This window comes from Monopterus albus, unplaced genomic scaffold, assembly GCF_001952655.1.
Source record: "Monopterus albus unplaced genomic scaffold, M_albus_1.0 scaffold82.1, whole genome shotgun sequence".
In the NCBI taxonomy this organism is placed as follows: Eukaryota; Metazoa; Chordata; class Actinopteri; order Synbranchiformes; family Synbranchidae; genus Monopterus; species Monopterus albus.
This window is the reverse complement of record NW_018127962.1, coordinates 835,531-849,599: the sequence shown is the minus strand read 5'-3', so window position 1 is coordinate 849,599 and position 14,069 is coordinate 835,531. Positions and strand designations below refer to the sequence as shown.

The 14,069-nt window shown below is 40.7% G+C and overlaps 1 protein-coding gene across 6 annotated transcripts in view; it reads left to right on the top strand.

The window, feature by feature from the left end:
- kcnq4 (potassium voltage-gated channel subfamily Q member 4) overlaps nucleotides 1-14,069 on the top strand; it is a 44,398-nt gene that overhangs the window by 22,238 nt on the left and 8,091 nt on the right. For 3 of the 6 annotated variants that reach the window (XM_020606791.1, XM_020606790.1, XM_020606789.1), the window contains exons 2-11: nucleotides 6,267-6,357; nucleotides 7,682-7,808; nucleotides 7,923-8,098; nucleotides 8,368-8,493; nucleotides 9,144-9,254; nucleotides 9,343-9,438; nucleotides 9,565-9,653; nucleotides 10,270-10,395; nucleotides 12,957-13,186; nucleotides 13,275-13,374. In XM_020606791.1, coding sequence (XP_020462447.1) covers nucleotides 6,267-6,357; nucleotides 7,682-7,808; nucleotides 7,923-8,098; nucleotides 8,368-8,493; nucleotides 9,144-9,254; nucleotides 9,343-9,438; nucleotides 9,565-9,653; nucleotides 10,270-10,395; nucleotides 12,957-13,186; nucleotides 13,275-13,374 — 1,272 coding nt within the window. Of the gene's footprint in view, nucleotides 1-6,266; nucleotides 6,358-7,681; nucleotides 7,809-7,922; nucleotides 8,099-8,367; nucleotides 8,494-9,143; nucleotides 9,255-9,342; nucleotides 9,439-9,564; nucleotides 9,654-10,269; nucleotides 10,396-11,383; nucleotides 11,441-12,956; nucleotides 13,187-13,274; nucleotides 13,375-14,069 lie in introns of all 6 variants that reach the window. The other 3 variants (XM_020606793.1, XM_020606792.1, XM_020606794.1) reach the window with 3 other exon arrangements.

Sequence of the window (14,069 nt, the reverse complement as noted above, 5' to 3'; positions counted from 1 at the left end):
TTTCTTTTTGTATATCTTACTGTGCTTGCATTTTTCTTGATTCTCCACAGTGTCCATGAGACAAATTACACTCACTTGGCTTTTGGGGAAAAGTCAGATATTCTGTGCGTGTATAGCAGAGCGTGCATTTTTCTGTGTAAAACGTTCTGGAGCAATTACTAATGCAGATGGCTTTACAGTAAACCTCCTGAGCAGCTGACTTTTGATTTGTCACATGATATGCAGTGCATTTACACATTAACACTACCGCTTATAATTCACCTCACTTTATCCTCCCTTCACCCCAAGACTGGGCCTGATGCCCACTGTAGTGTATGACACACTATGCTGTGTTGAATATAGAGAGTGGAGGCATTGTGATCCTCAATGATTTTTTAAAACTCTTGGTCATGAGAACAATAGTGCCTCCTTGTTAAGTCTAACACTTGGAATCCTTTCAGGGTGTCTTTATCAAAATATTTCAATATGAAGGTATTTTTTGAGGCAAATCATTAAAGGTCTAAACATTTTTTTTCTGATATGCCCACAAGACAGATCCTGCTGATTTGGTGGAATTTGACTGATGCTTTGGTTTTTTTAATTGACATTTCCCTGAAAGGAGGGAGGGGTAGCGGATGGTGGTTCTGAGGTGGATAAGCAATGGCGGAGAAAGTGCGCCCTCAGCAGAAATGTGACTCTCTCTCCACATACATCACGCATGGCCTAAATGTCTCCTCATCAGTTTCATCCGATTATGCTTTTATTTATTAATGGCTTTTTATATTTAATTATTTATTTAGCAAGCAGAGATAAGAGCAGAGTCGTTGTCTTGGCGGGTGTTCAGGTCACTTAATGTTATAATGAGGAGCTATACCTGAACCCTGAGGAGAAGAGGTGATCAAACAGGAAAACATTGGCAGATTCCCATTCATAAATCAAAAAGTGACCCTGCTTAGACACTTTAAAAAGACTAATCTTTTTAAGAACTAGTCTGGTGATATTCTATAGCTTCCTAACTATCAACAAGTCTGATGAAAATACCAGAACAAGCAATGAATTGCTTCTTCTAACAAGTATTGTGTCTGTACCCAAAGTCTGATATCGTTTCTTCCTCTGTGCCATTAAAATCACGTCGATAAGCTGCAGTGTTGCACTGGGTGACACATTCCGATATTAAGATGAACATGGGCACTGTAGTTTATTGTAAGTCAATCCTACAAACACCCTCCTGCTGATGTTAATACTCGTTAGTTCTATGAAATGAACCAAGAGCTTACTACCACACTAGATACAGACTACCGGCCTATTGGTTTTGGTGTTTTCATTGGATTTGTGACAATGTAGAATAGTGTCAGTCTTATCCTTTATTCACTACAATATTAATAGAATTTTTGCTGTACACTCCGTGTTTTTGAAACAACACAGACCATTGATATTTACTTGGTAGTAAGTACTATTTTGCAGCCATATGTTAGCTTGGCAGATACTATGCGTTCAGGCCTGCCTGGGTCTTGCTGTCTGAATGAGATGAGGTTTGAGGGGTTTGTTACATGACACCCAGGAGAATTCTCCTTTGTGATTATGCAAGCTGGCAGCATACACCGGTATGGTCAGCCGTGTTGGCAGTAACTCATTGCAGTGTTTTGGACTTACGGTATGTAAGGGACAGTATTGTATCCAGGTAAATGCAGAGTTGCTTTCATAATGTGTTCCTACAGTAATGTTGTGTCTGCATTTTGTCAAAGCCAAACTGTCAATCTGGCTATCTGTGCTCTAACGTGTTTCCTGTCATAAAGCACAAGGCAATGAAAGAAGCCTCTTGAGATGCTGCCCCAACTTAGCTCGTCCTTATGGAAATACACACAAAGCGCTGAATTAATTGAGCGAGAAAAGACGAATTAGTCAGCACATTACCCAGTTGATGAATGACCAAAATGCATTTTTTGCAGAGTCATCTGAGTGTGTTTTACAAACGTCAACGTGGCTGAGGCACAATCTCTCTCCTGTACGCACATCACTTGGCTAATATACTGTACAGTAGTCATTTAGGTGTGTCTGTTTATTACTCCTTTTGTAAGATCTACTTTGTGTATTTGTAGTGTCTCTCCACCTGGACCCTCACTTGGTATAAAACTGTTGGAGAAGTAGCTCATTCACTAACATGTGGTGTTTCTGTATGTGATGGAGAAGCGAGATGCCAAGGGCTGGTCTCACTGACCATATAAATCATTAATGTAAAGCTAACTGGTGTGTAACAGTCTTCCCTGGAAATCTGTTGGTGCTTCCATATGAATGAGTGAAATATTTAAATAAAGACCCCTGGCATCCTGATCAGATATTTGCATTACCAGAAACTGTTTTGATTGAGTTTTAACCAGTTGCATTATTCTTCTATACGAAAGTAGTTCTTGGCCTTTTTTTGTCTGACATTTCTCCACATGCATCTCATCATGATGAGCTCAGATACCCCTTCACCAAATCCACCTGTTTGGGGAAATATATGAGAACAACAGTAATTTATTGTGGTGGAAATGGACGTTAGGCAACACTACAGAAAGTGGATATTGTAATGATGTTTGATATTGTAAATATTTAGGTTGGATCTCAGCCTTGGCCCAGTCTCCACCCTGTTGTAGACCCAGCCCCTTGTTTTTGTTCACTTTACCTGCTCCTGCTCCCTGCTCCACCCAGCTCTGCTCTCACTCATCTGCTTCCTGTCTGCATCATTATTCAGCCAGCTTTTCAGACAGAAACCTGTTTTCATTACCTGATGGAGTGTCCGTGAAGTAACACCTGTTGTGGCTTTCCAGTGTCTGCATATGGTTTCCTTCTCTGCTAGTGACCTGTTTTACCTGTTGGACTCTGGTTTTGACAGTTTCTTCAGTGTTTGGACTTTTGCTTGTCTCCTGGATCTGGTCAGTTGTCTACTCCCTTGTTTTACCTGTCGGCCTCAACTGTGTACGAACATGTGCTTGTTTCCTGGACCTGGTTAGTGCACTCCCCCTATCTGAACTGTCTTTCAGCTGCCTGCCTGACTGCAGACTGCCTTGTCTTTTTGACTTTAGCCCGTGGCCCTGTTCATTCTGCCTTATGTTAGAGATTGATCTTTCCTCCACTGTTTTAACACCATTAAAGCCCTGTTTACTCTTCACTACAACCACCTTGCCTCAATTGCTGCATTTGGGCCCTAAACTAAAATGCTAAACATGATAATTGCATCTGTGGGCACTGTATTTACCCCTCCAAAACTCCTGGGACCTTGACTGGATGGCACCCCTACAGTTCTAATGTGACAAGCAGTAACTTTGGTTTTTTTTTTTTTTTTTTTTTAATCAGTCTTGGTAGCTGCATCTGCATGCTCATATTTTAGCAAGCGAATAGGCTGTTTGTCTGGTTACAGAATGGGAATGATTTGTTATTGTATATCTGAAGTTCAGAAACACAAGTAGGTTAGTTAGTGCTTCATCCGCTCAGGTAATGGTCAACAGTGATTTGGTGGCACCCACAACAGTCAAAGCAGCTCCTGTCAAAGTTCAACAAATCTGAACATTTGGCACAACCCCACTGTGGTGATAAATATATATATATTTTTAATCAAATCATAATTTTCTTTTCTAATTAGTTGAGCATCTCCCTAGTTTTTCCACGAACCCCCTGCCAAGTGCAGAAGTATCCCCTGGTGCAAACCTCCCTAGATGGAAATCTCAGCACTACAATATGTAAAGCTAACAGATGTGGAACAGTCTTCCCTGGAAATTGGTTGGTACTCCAAACGAGTCAGTCAGCCAAGAGTGCAAGACAAAATCTACACAATCTTGAACATTAGTCTTGTCCTTCTCTTCCTGGTGTCCTCTGTTATTTTTAATGTAACTGGCCTCACTATCCTTAACTAATTAGGGTTTTAGTCTGGGATGAAATGGGTCTTCTTTTCTCTTCTGCTGATGAATGTATTACTTTGAGTTGCAAGAATAAGGATTAAAGGCATCTATAGCAGCTGTCCACCACTGCTGTGTTGTGTGACTGAAACCCACATTTTTAAGCATCTTTTTGATCTGAGTGCTTAAAATGCATTTCATTTCACACATATTAGCCCAGTGAGAGACTTGCTGATCTGATTGGGCTGATTATTAAGCATAGATAAATGGCACCATTGTGTGATGCTGTGAGAATCACTCTGGCATCCAGCAAGTGTTTCCAAACTTTGGGCGCTGAAATCTGAAATCTCGAGCAGCTGGATGGGCAGCCTGCCACCTGGGTTCACACGGTACAGACGGCAGGCAGGGCTGGTTGTGTTTGTGTGACTCACTTCTGTCTGTCTGTGCTTCTGTCTCTTTCTCATTTAATTTTTTTCTACCTAGTATGATCTCATACAGTCATTCTCTGGTCACAGAAATATTGTTATAGTGCTGTGGCTTTTGCCACGGAGTGGCTGTAAAGGTGTCGCACATGAGGAGATTGGTGGCATTGCCAGAAGCAGTACAGGATTTGAAAGACAGCTGGGGTCCGCCAGGCTGCGATTTAGTAACAAGAATAACGTCATACATCAATAAGGCCATGCTGTGGTACAAAAAAATTGCAGAATATAACTGTTGAATGCCAAATTATTAACAAGGAGGAGGGGAAAAAACATTATATCATATAGGCTTGTTACTGGTTGTCTGACATGTGCTGTATATTTAGTCTTGAATGCTGATTGTGCAGTAAATATTTACTCCTGATCTGAATAAGGTTTGTAACATGGGACACAGTATTTACTATAAAACTAAACAAAATATAGAAAATTGTCACCATGCCATATGTAGGTGATACAATGTTGGACAGATAATGAAAATACTAAATTATTTCCCAACTTATAAGAACTCAACCCCCACCTCTCTGCTGCCTATTAATAATGTAGCTCCTAGTGTCGCTGTCGACTGTTTCACTGAAACAACCTATAACAGCTTTTTCTGCCAGTCAAGACAGATAGAGTAGGGCAGTTGCCATCACAAGTGATAAAAAAATTGAAGCAATATACCATTATTTGAATAAAAGTTTTTACTCTGAAGTTAAAGTTAATACATCATTTTAAAGTGGAATTCACATCTGATGAGTGAGAACCGTTTTATGAGCTAGATTTATTTGTGATAACAGTTTTGGCAGTTTAAAGAGATGTTGGGACTGATTTCAAGTGCAACAAAATGCATAAATTATGTTCATGTCTCTCAGTTTGAATTAATGATGAAGACTTCTCATCTCTCCATTGTTGCAGAAGAAAGGAAGTGTTTATGCTAAGATGAGAACACCTCGAACATAAGCCAAAATTTACCAGAATGTTGTTTTTTATTCTGGGTCGTTCTCAAACTGGAGTGGCCATTACCTCTGCCTCGGTAGTACTGCAGAGCCCCGTTCTTTGTTGAAAGGGTCTGGATAATACCAGTCATCTTACAGTAGAGCACACTTCACTGTAGATGTTAACATGCTACTTAAAGGTTAAGGATGGGAGGATTCTATAATTGTGATATTGTCAACATCCTTGAGCCACATGCATGTGAGTATACATTTTAATTTTTCATTTTTGACAATTTCTTATGTTTGTCATGATAAAGGAAAATGGAACCCAGTGCTCATTGATGGATTCTGTAGAAGAATGAAAGTCGACAAAACGGAGAAATCAGATAACTCGGGCTTCGGCTCCACAGACGACATTTGTTAGTGGGATCAATTCATTGTTGGTCCTGTTCTCTTTATGGTGTTTGTTTATAATGGGACAAATGTTGAATATCACCAGACTTTAACTGTTAACACTTTCACTGACAACAGAAAATTACCAGCTTGATACAATAAATGCTGCCTGTTAACCAGTAAACGGGTATTTCTGGTTCACACTGAAGATTCTTATGCAGCTGATGTAAAACTAAATACAGTAAATGCTCTGGCATGATGCCTGTGTTTATGACTTTTTTTCTTGAAAATTACTGTATATATTATAAGTATATACACTTTCATTAGAATATGTAGTTTGTGTTCCCAAAAACAAGGAAATGTGGTTTTGTTGTTGTGATTTTTGTGCCACTGATTGAATATGAGTCAGCATGCTGTGTTTTGTTATGGATCAACAAATCTTTTCCTGCTTATTTGCAATTAATTCTTTCTCTGTTGGTTGATCACTCAGAAAGTGAGCAAAGATTATTTAAATGAGTTTTTTTCTCTGACAGGATTAATAAAACCCAAGAGTTTGCAAACTTACAGTGTGTGTATATTGAAATGTATTTACTGGTGTGTGTGTGTGTGTGTGTGTGTTCCAGTTTCCTGCTGGTGTTCAGCTGCTTGGTGTTGTCTGTGTTCTCGACCATCCCCGACCACCAGAAGGTTTCTAACGAAGGCCTCTTTATCCTGGTAAGGCTCTTCCCCTCTCACACAAACACACATGTTTGACTACTTCAGCATCCATATTTATACGCTGTTCTTTTAACACACACCAGCTCACATCTTTTTGTGCTTGCATACTTGTTGTTTTGTTTGCTGCTGAAGGCGCCGATAGCCATGTAAGCAGGTCATAGGATTCAGGTGTTGTTGACTTTGCAGGACATCACAGATATAATCCACTAAACCTAATACCTGTTTCCTAATCTGCCCTGTTCCTCTGTACCCCAGCTCTCCATCCCCAGCTGTGCCCCAGACGTGTCCTCTCTCAGCTGACTTCTCCACTCTCTCCTACCACCTCACTCATCTTTATGTGTTATATTATGGCAGGAGGCCTGCCTTTCATATTGCAACTGTTTACTCTTTCAATCAATCACACGGCCATTAGCAGGCAGTCAGCCATTAGTGGACTTTACTTATATGGACATTGACTATAATGACAGGTTGGTTCAGTGCACCTTAAACTGCCAGTATGGTCCAGAAACCTGAAAGACAAAGAGAGAAGACTGACAGAGTAGCGTGTTAATAGGCTGTGATTGTTAAATGTATAATGTAATTTTTCCTTCTCCCTCCTTTCCATCCATTAGATCTAGTATACTGCTTAATCTGTGAACAGTTGCAGGGGGGTTGGAGTCAAGTCCAGCCCACATTTGGTGTGAGGCAGAGTGCACCAAGGTCACCAGTTTATCACAGGGCTGACACATTCAAACCTACAGACACTTTACAGTTCCAGATTAATCTAACCTGCATGTTTTTGGACTGTGGTAGGAAGCCAGAATACAGGGAGGCACAGGGAGAACTCTGCACAGAAAGACTCCCCCCAGAACCTTCCTGCTGTGAGGCGTCAGTGCTAACCACTGTACCACTATACTGCCCTTTTCTTTTCTCCTCCTTTAATTTAATATTCTATAAAATAAAAAGTAAACTAATGCACACTAATGCCAAGCTCATGGGGAAAAAAGAACAATTAGATTTTTTTGCATTAACATATTCACGAGCACCAATGTGTTGTGTTAAATACAATGGATAACTTGGTTGCCCTCGATAGGGGACACTTTTCTTTTGAGAAATTAGAGCACAATCTCAACAATTTACACACAGTGTGTAAATATAAAAACCGTAATGACTGTCACACTTGACTGCATGTCACTTTGACTTTTGGAAGGGAAACAATGCGTACATACAAAAGGTTTTTGGTCAGTCAGTGCAAATTTGTTTGAATGGTCGGTCATACACTCGAGCATAGTGACAGTGTATGTCACTGACCTGTCTATCTCCCTGTGTGTGTGGTTTGTAGGAGTTTGTGATGATTGTGGTGTTTGGGTTGGAGTACTTCATCAGGATCTGGGCGGCTGGCTGTTGCTGCAGATACCGTGGATGGCAGGGACGACTGAGATTTGCCAGAAAGCCCTTTTGTGTCATAGGTTAGTGTGTGTGTCTGAACAGTACAGTGTTCATGTGAAAAATGTTCTGTCTTATCACTTGATAACTCCTTATCATCATCTCCTCTTCATTTCTGTCATCTGTCATCCTTGCAGACTTCATAGTATTTGTGGCATCACTGGCAGTAATTGCTGCAGGGACACAAGGTAACATCTTTGCCACATCAGCCCTGCGCAGCATGCGTTTCCTGCAGATCTTGCGTATGGTTCGAATGGACCGACGGGGAGGCACCTGGAAACTACTGGGCTCAGTTGTTTATGCTCACAGCAAGGTGGAAATGTGACACATGCTCTACTACAAAAAGACTTGTGGTTTATATATAAGAATGGTTTACATTTGTAAGCTTTGAAGACCTGAAAATTAAAACTATATTTATGCATGGTGGCCATATATAGGTCAGTGGATGAATATAAGAGTGGGGGCACACCCTGGACAGGTCATTATGACACCAGCGATATGGTAACGACTGCAGGGATCATGATGGTAATGATGCTGTTACTGACAGGTGTGAGTGATGCCTCCTGTGTCTGTCTCTCTCAGGAGCTGATTACAGCCTGGTACATAGGTTTTCTGGTCCTGATCTTTGCCTCCTTCCTGGTCTACCTGGCAGAGAAAGACAGCAACACAGAATTCAACACTTATGCAGACTCCCTCTGGTGGGGAACGGTGAGTACTGAATATTTTGTTGATTTTCAGTGTTGATTATAGTTTCAGTTTTCACAAGAGCTAACACTTGATAAATGTAATTTTAGAATTACAAAGAGTTAGAATTACCTAGATGAGATGATTGTATTTTTATATTAAATCTTTTGTTGGTTGTGGTATTTACATACTCATTTTGCACATGCATAGTTGCACACTCACTGCTGAGTATTTGCACTCCACGGCTCCCACGTAGCATATATTCTCTCTGCATTATATTGTGTTCTTGTTGTATTTTTACTTGCTTCTTTCACTTGCTGCTTTAAAGTGCCTTAGATTTGTGTTACTGACTATTTAGATTTGTTATTGCTCATCTACTTTATATTTCACTTGTATCGTGTGGCATTCATGTGGACGGCAAAGTAAGAATTTCATTGTACAGGAAAACATGTTTCCTAACTGTGCATATGACAAATAAACACTTGACCTTTATTCTGTGAATGACCAGCGAGGATTTTAGACAGAATTCCTGACACAGAAATCGTAGTGTTTGGAAGTAAAGACTGACAGAATACAGATCTTTTTATAGAAACAGTTACAGTGTGTTAGTCCCCTCTGCAGTTGGCATTTTGTTAGATCTGTCATACTGTGTGTGTATGTCTTCACCCTCCCAGATTACACTGACCACTATTGGATATGGTGATAAGACCCCTCGCACCTGGCAGGGGCGGCTTCTAGCTGCTGGCTTCGCTCTTCTGGGAGTCTCCTTCTTTGCGCTGCCTGCTGTAAGGCCCCTATATATTCATATCCCTGTTAATGGATCCTCTCAGCCTGGTCGCAGTCACACTTATGACTTAAACTTGTCATTTCCAGGGAATTCTGGGATCAGGCTTCGCCTTAAAGGTTCAAGAGCAGCATCGACAGAAGCACTTCGAGAAGAGGAGGATGCCTGCTGCCAACCTGATACAGGTAACAGGCACAGCAGGAGTCACTTAGGCTTTGTTTATGTTTGATAAATTTACACAATTTAACTGGCCAGTCAGGTGGGATGTTAAATGTCACACTGTGTTGGTTTTGTGCATTTGTTACCTTCAGGCTGCGTGGCGTCTCTACTCTACAGATGCCAAACACTCCTACTTGACAGCTACATGGTACTTCTATGACAGCATGTTGCCTTCATTCAGGTAGGCACTGCCATGAGCTCAGCACTGAGTGGACTTGGTCAGCAATATGTGGTCGCCTTTGTTCATTTGTTTGAAGCGTTGTAATAAAGGCAGGAAAAGATTTGAAAGTTACATCACAAAATAGTGAATAGTGAGTTTTAGTCTGTGACACTTTGTGTTGCCTCTGCTCACACATCCAAAACATTAGGAAAACACAACATTCAACACACCTGCTACAGTTTTTCATCTATGAGGAATCCTGTTCAGTTAAAGTTGGACAGTGGTGGTTTTAATATAAAAGTAAACATTGATTCCTTTATTACATTTTTTATATATTATTTTACATTTCCGTCACTGCTTTTCAATTACATTTTCATTACTTTTTCTACACAGTCGTTTGTCATATTTTGTATTTATGAATTAATTTGTCTAATTTTTATTTGCTTAAAAGGAGGAGAGCATGACAGACAGACAAACATGCATCTGTTTTACAGTCAAAACTTTCACTTCTTAATTTCGAATATCCACATGTTATTTTTCTCCCATCATTGTGACCTTTTTGTGTGATTTTCATCCTTTGTTGGTTTTTATTCATTTGTCATGTTTTCTTTATTTATTTGTGCATTTGGGGTGTCAGAGAACTCACACTACTGTTCAGTCACCTCCAGAGACAGCGTAACACCAAGAAGGTTCTCCACAACTCCTACCATACACTGCTGTCTGGGCTGCGGCCCTACAGCTCCCCCTACCTGTCGGGGGACAGGTATGCACTATGCCACCTCTCACCACCTCACTGTACACCCAGACAGATGGCCGTATGTCTGCCTACAGTCACACTCACACCAGAGATATGTAGAACAGCAACATAAAACAGCTGTATACACAAAAGCTTCCAGAATTTTCTGCACGGACGTCTTGTATGTTTAACCGTGTTTCACTAATGCTGATCTGAAACCACTATGTTGCAGGCCCCCGTGCTTCTCTGCATCTTTGTCGGCTTAGCTCACAGTGTTGCCATCTCCACCACCTCCCTCTGGTCACTCACCAGTTTCCTCCTCCTGTCTTTTTACCGTCTTTCTCTTTATTTCTATCATGTCTTTTCCACGTTGTCCATCCTCCATCCTTCATCTGTTCTCAGGAAGGCAGAAGGTCCATGCAGGTTTGTTCTTCAAGTTATGAGCTGTGCTTGTTGATAAAAGGGTATTCATAGAGCAGATTTGATTTCTGTAGTATAAACAAAGGCCAGAATACTGTATTTAAGGCCTGATTATGTCGAGTATACTGTATATCAGACTTGAGAATGTACTAGATGAGAGAAGCACAGTAGTTTTGCTGGTAGTAAGGACTTCACTTAAGGAGCTGCTGTCACACCATGATGCTGATTGGACTTTCTTGATGAATATACTCATGTGAAACTACGTTTGCATGACACCCCCCACCCCACCACCACCCCACTGACCAAACCCACCTCTTCACTTCTCGCTGTGTGTCTCCATAATCTAAAACTGCCTCTCAGAAGTGTGATTTCCAGTTTTAGGTAAGTTAACAAGTACAGGGAAACAGAGGACTATTTGGACTACTGAGACATCACACCTCACCCCTCAGCCTCCCCCTCTCTCCCTGCTTTTTCTTTAGCTACATTTTTATCCTCACCACGTATCCGGGTCCTATCCCGGAAATTCTCATCTCCCTCCACCCCACCTCGCCTCTTCCCCTCACCCTCTCTCCCTCTGCCTTGTGTATCTCCCCAGTCAACTCCTTTGTAAAAAGCGAGGTCTCTTCCGGATTCATGCTGGCCGCAAGCAGAGGTATCCGTGACAACGAGCTTGTGCACGGGCACGCTAAAACGTCACCCTTTTTACACCACAATGCACACACCCTGCTGCTGCCTTTGCCTGAACCACTCAAAAATTTGTGGGCTGTGGCCATGGCTTACTAAACGGTTCTGCTGTGATTTCACCTGCAGTTGCAAATTAGAAACTGGCACTATAGTCTGGTCCACAAATGAGTGAATGTCTTTACTGTGAAGACATATTGCATTCTGTTTTACTATAAGGCTTTCTCTCCTGCTTATTCTTTGTAAGAAACTAGGGCCAACATTGGTTGATTTGGCTTGGAGGTCAGTCGTGATAAACCATGTGTTGAAAACACAACAGAAGTCCTCAGTGGCTTATGATTGTGACACGAGAAATATGTTTTCCTTCCATCAAATAAGCAACGACTTTTCCCAAACTGAAATAGCTGAAGCATTTTCCCCACTTTAGACTTGATTCATATTTTCAATTCATTTATGTGGTCCTCTTATTGAGAGAAGGTTTAAATGGTTCAGCATGCTTTTTTATTGGAGATTAGTTATATGAAACTTTATAACACACCAGTGTGTTTGTACTGCATTTTTACAAAGTTTTTAATTGCTAAAATGTTTTTTTTGCATGCATCTTTCTTTCAGTGTTTTGGAATGATTCAATGAAATCTGTGATTCTGAATGCATCCAAATCATTTACTTCCTTTCCCAACTGCATGCAAAGATCTTTCACTCCCAGTTTCCTCTTGTCTACCTGAAGCGTTTCAGCTTGCTTTTATGAAATGCTGTATCCTCTGACATGCCTTAATTTTTAATTGAAATTACCAGCTATAGCGCATGCACAACAAAGAGTATATCATCGTAAATATAGGACTGGGCTGGTATTGCTCTGTGGTGCATGACTTTTGCATTGGCTAATCGATTTGTGACAGCGTGTAACAGTGACTGCAGAGAAGGTGTGATCTGCAGGGGCTATTATAAAGGCAGCATTAGGAGTCACCAAATAACTTTGGTGATATTTTGATGCTTATTCATTCTGTTGAAGGGATTAAGGAAGCGTATCTTTACTCTGATGTTAGGTGGAACTTTTTTTTTTTTTTTTTTGCTCTCCCAGCACTACTTGAGGTCTTGAATCAGGTTTCAGTCTGAGTTCTGCTGTATCAGGTGCTATGATAGACACATAAAATAAGCAAATGCCCAGGGCTGAACCAGTTGTTCTGAGGGGTCCCTCTGCTCAAACTATGTCAGCTGAGGCAAAATATAAATGTCTTTGTGTGCCCGTTTTGTCTGTTTGCTGATGACTCATAAAATTCAAGCCATTTTTGTGTCACTTTTACTAACAAGCTGTTTCCTGACAAGCTCAGCCTGTCCTGCTGCTGCTTCCCTAAACTCCAAGGATTTTACGGTTTAGTTTTCCATAAAGGTCAATGGCATGGACATTGTAATTGCTGAGTAAAAACTCAGTGGCTGTTATGATTTGAAAAGTTTGACTTTTTATATCTTCGTATCTCCACTGTCAGCAGTAAAACTGGCTTTCGGGATCGAATCAGGATGAACAATTCCCGATCATCCCAAGCCATTCGGAACAAGGCGTCACCGCTGGCCCCAGGCTCCAGTGTCCGACCCTCTCCCAGTCAAGAAAACGTCCCTGAGGCCACCAGCCCGGGGAAAGTCCAGAAGAGCTGGAGCTTCAATGAACGTACACGGTTCCGTACCTCCCTGCGCCTCAAACCCCGCCCTTCTGCTGATGGTAGGAATCATACTTACACTTTTCCTTAACACTCGCAGGACTAATTTCTGCAGAATAATGCGTCAGAATATCTTTCCTCTGCCTTCAGTGGAGGCAGTCGGAGAGGACAGTGTGGAAGACAAACCATATTCTGATGTGCCCATGGAGGATGTAATCCCAGCAGTGAAGACGCTCATACGAGCTGTCAGGTGAGTCCTGCCATCACCAACAGACATACTACCTGCAGTGGAAGTTATTTTTATGGTAGAAAAGATGCACACATTTTAAGATTGCTCTTTAACCCATTAATGATCACAGATGACTGGTCACCTAATCTAACAGAATCAACCACAGGTCATACAACATAATATACTTTGTGCCATTTTTGTAGACCCATTTGGATCTCTTCTTTTTTTAGAAGCAATGACGCCTTTTGACTGGTATTAAGGCACAAGAACACTGAATATTTTCTTTACACTGTTATTGTGCTTTTAAAATTGGTTTCTTTTCTTTTGTTACTAATAAGTATCACCCTGTATTTTACACATCAGTGACTGTATTTTCATTGAAAATATTGAACAAAAATCAGCGCGATTATGCTGATATTAGATTTATTATACTGATGATCTAGAATCAAACTTTACTTGAACCTCCCAATTAACATTTGTAAGCAGTATATAAACCTTTGATTTATAACACTTCAATGTGTTACATGAACAATTGTGGGTGTGGTGTACACTTTGTAATAATTTTTTAGTATATTACTTGTGTGGTGTAGATGCAAGAACAGGCTCAATGATTAATTACATGGACAATTGTGGGTGTGGTGTACACTTTGTAATAATTTTTTAGTATATTACTTGTGTGGTGTAGAAGATAATTACTTAAGAATGTAATTATGTAA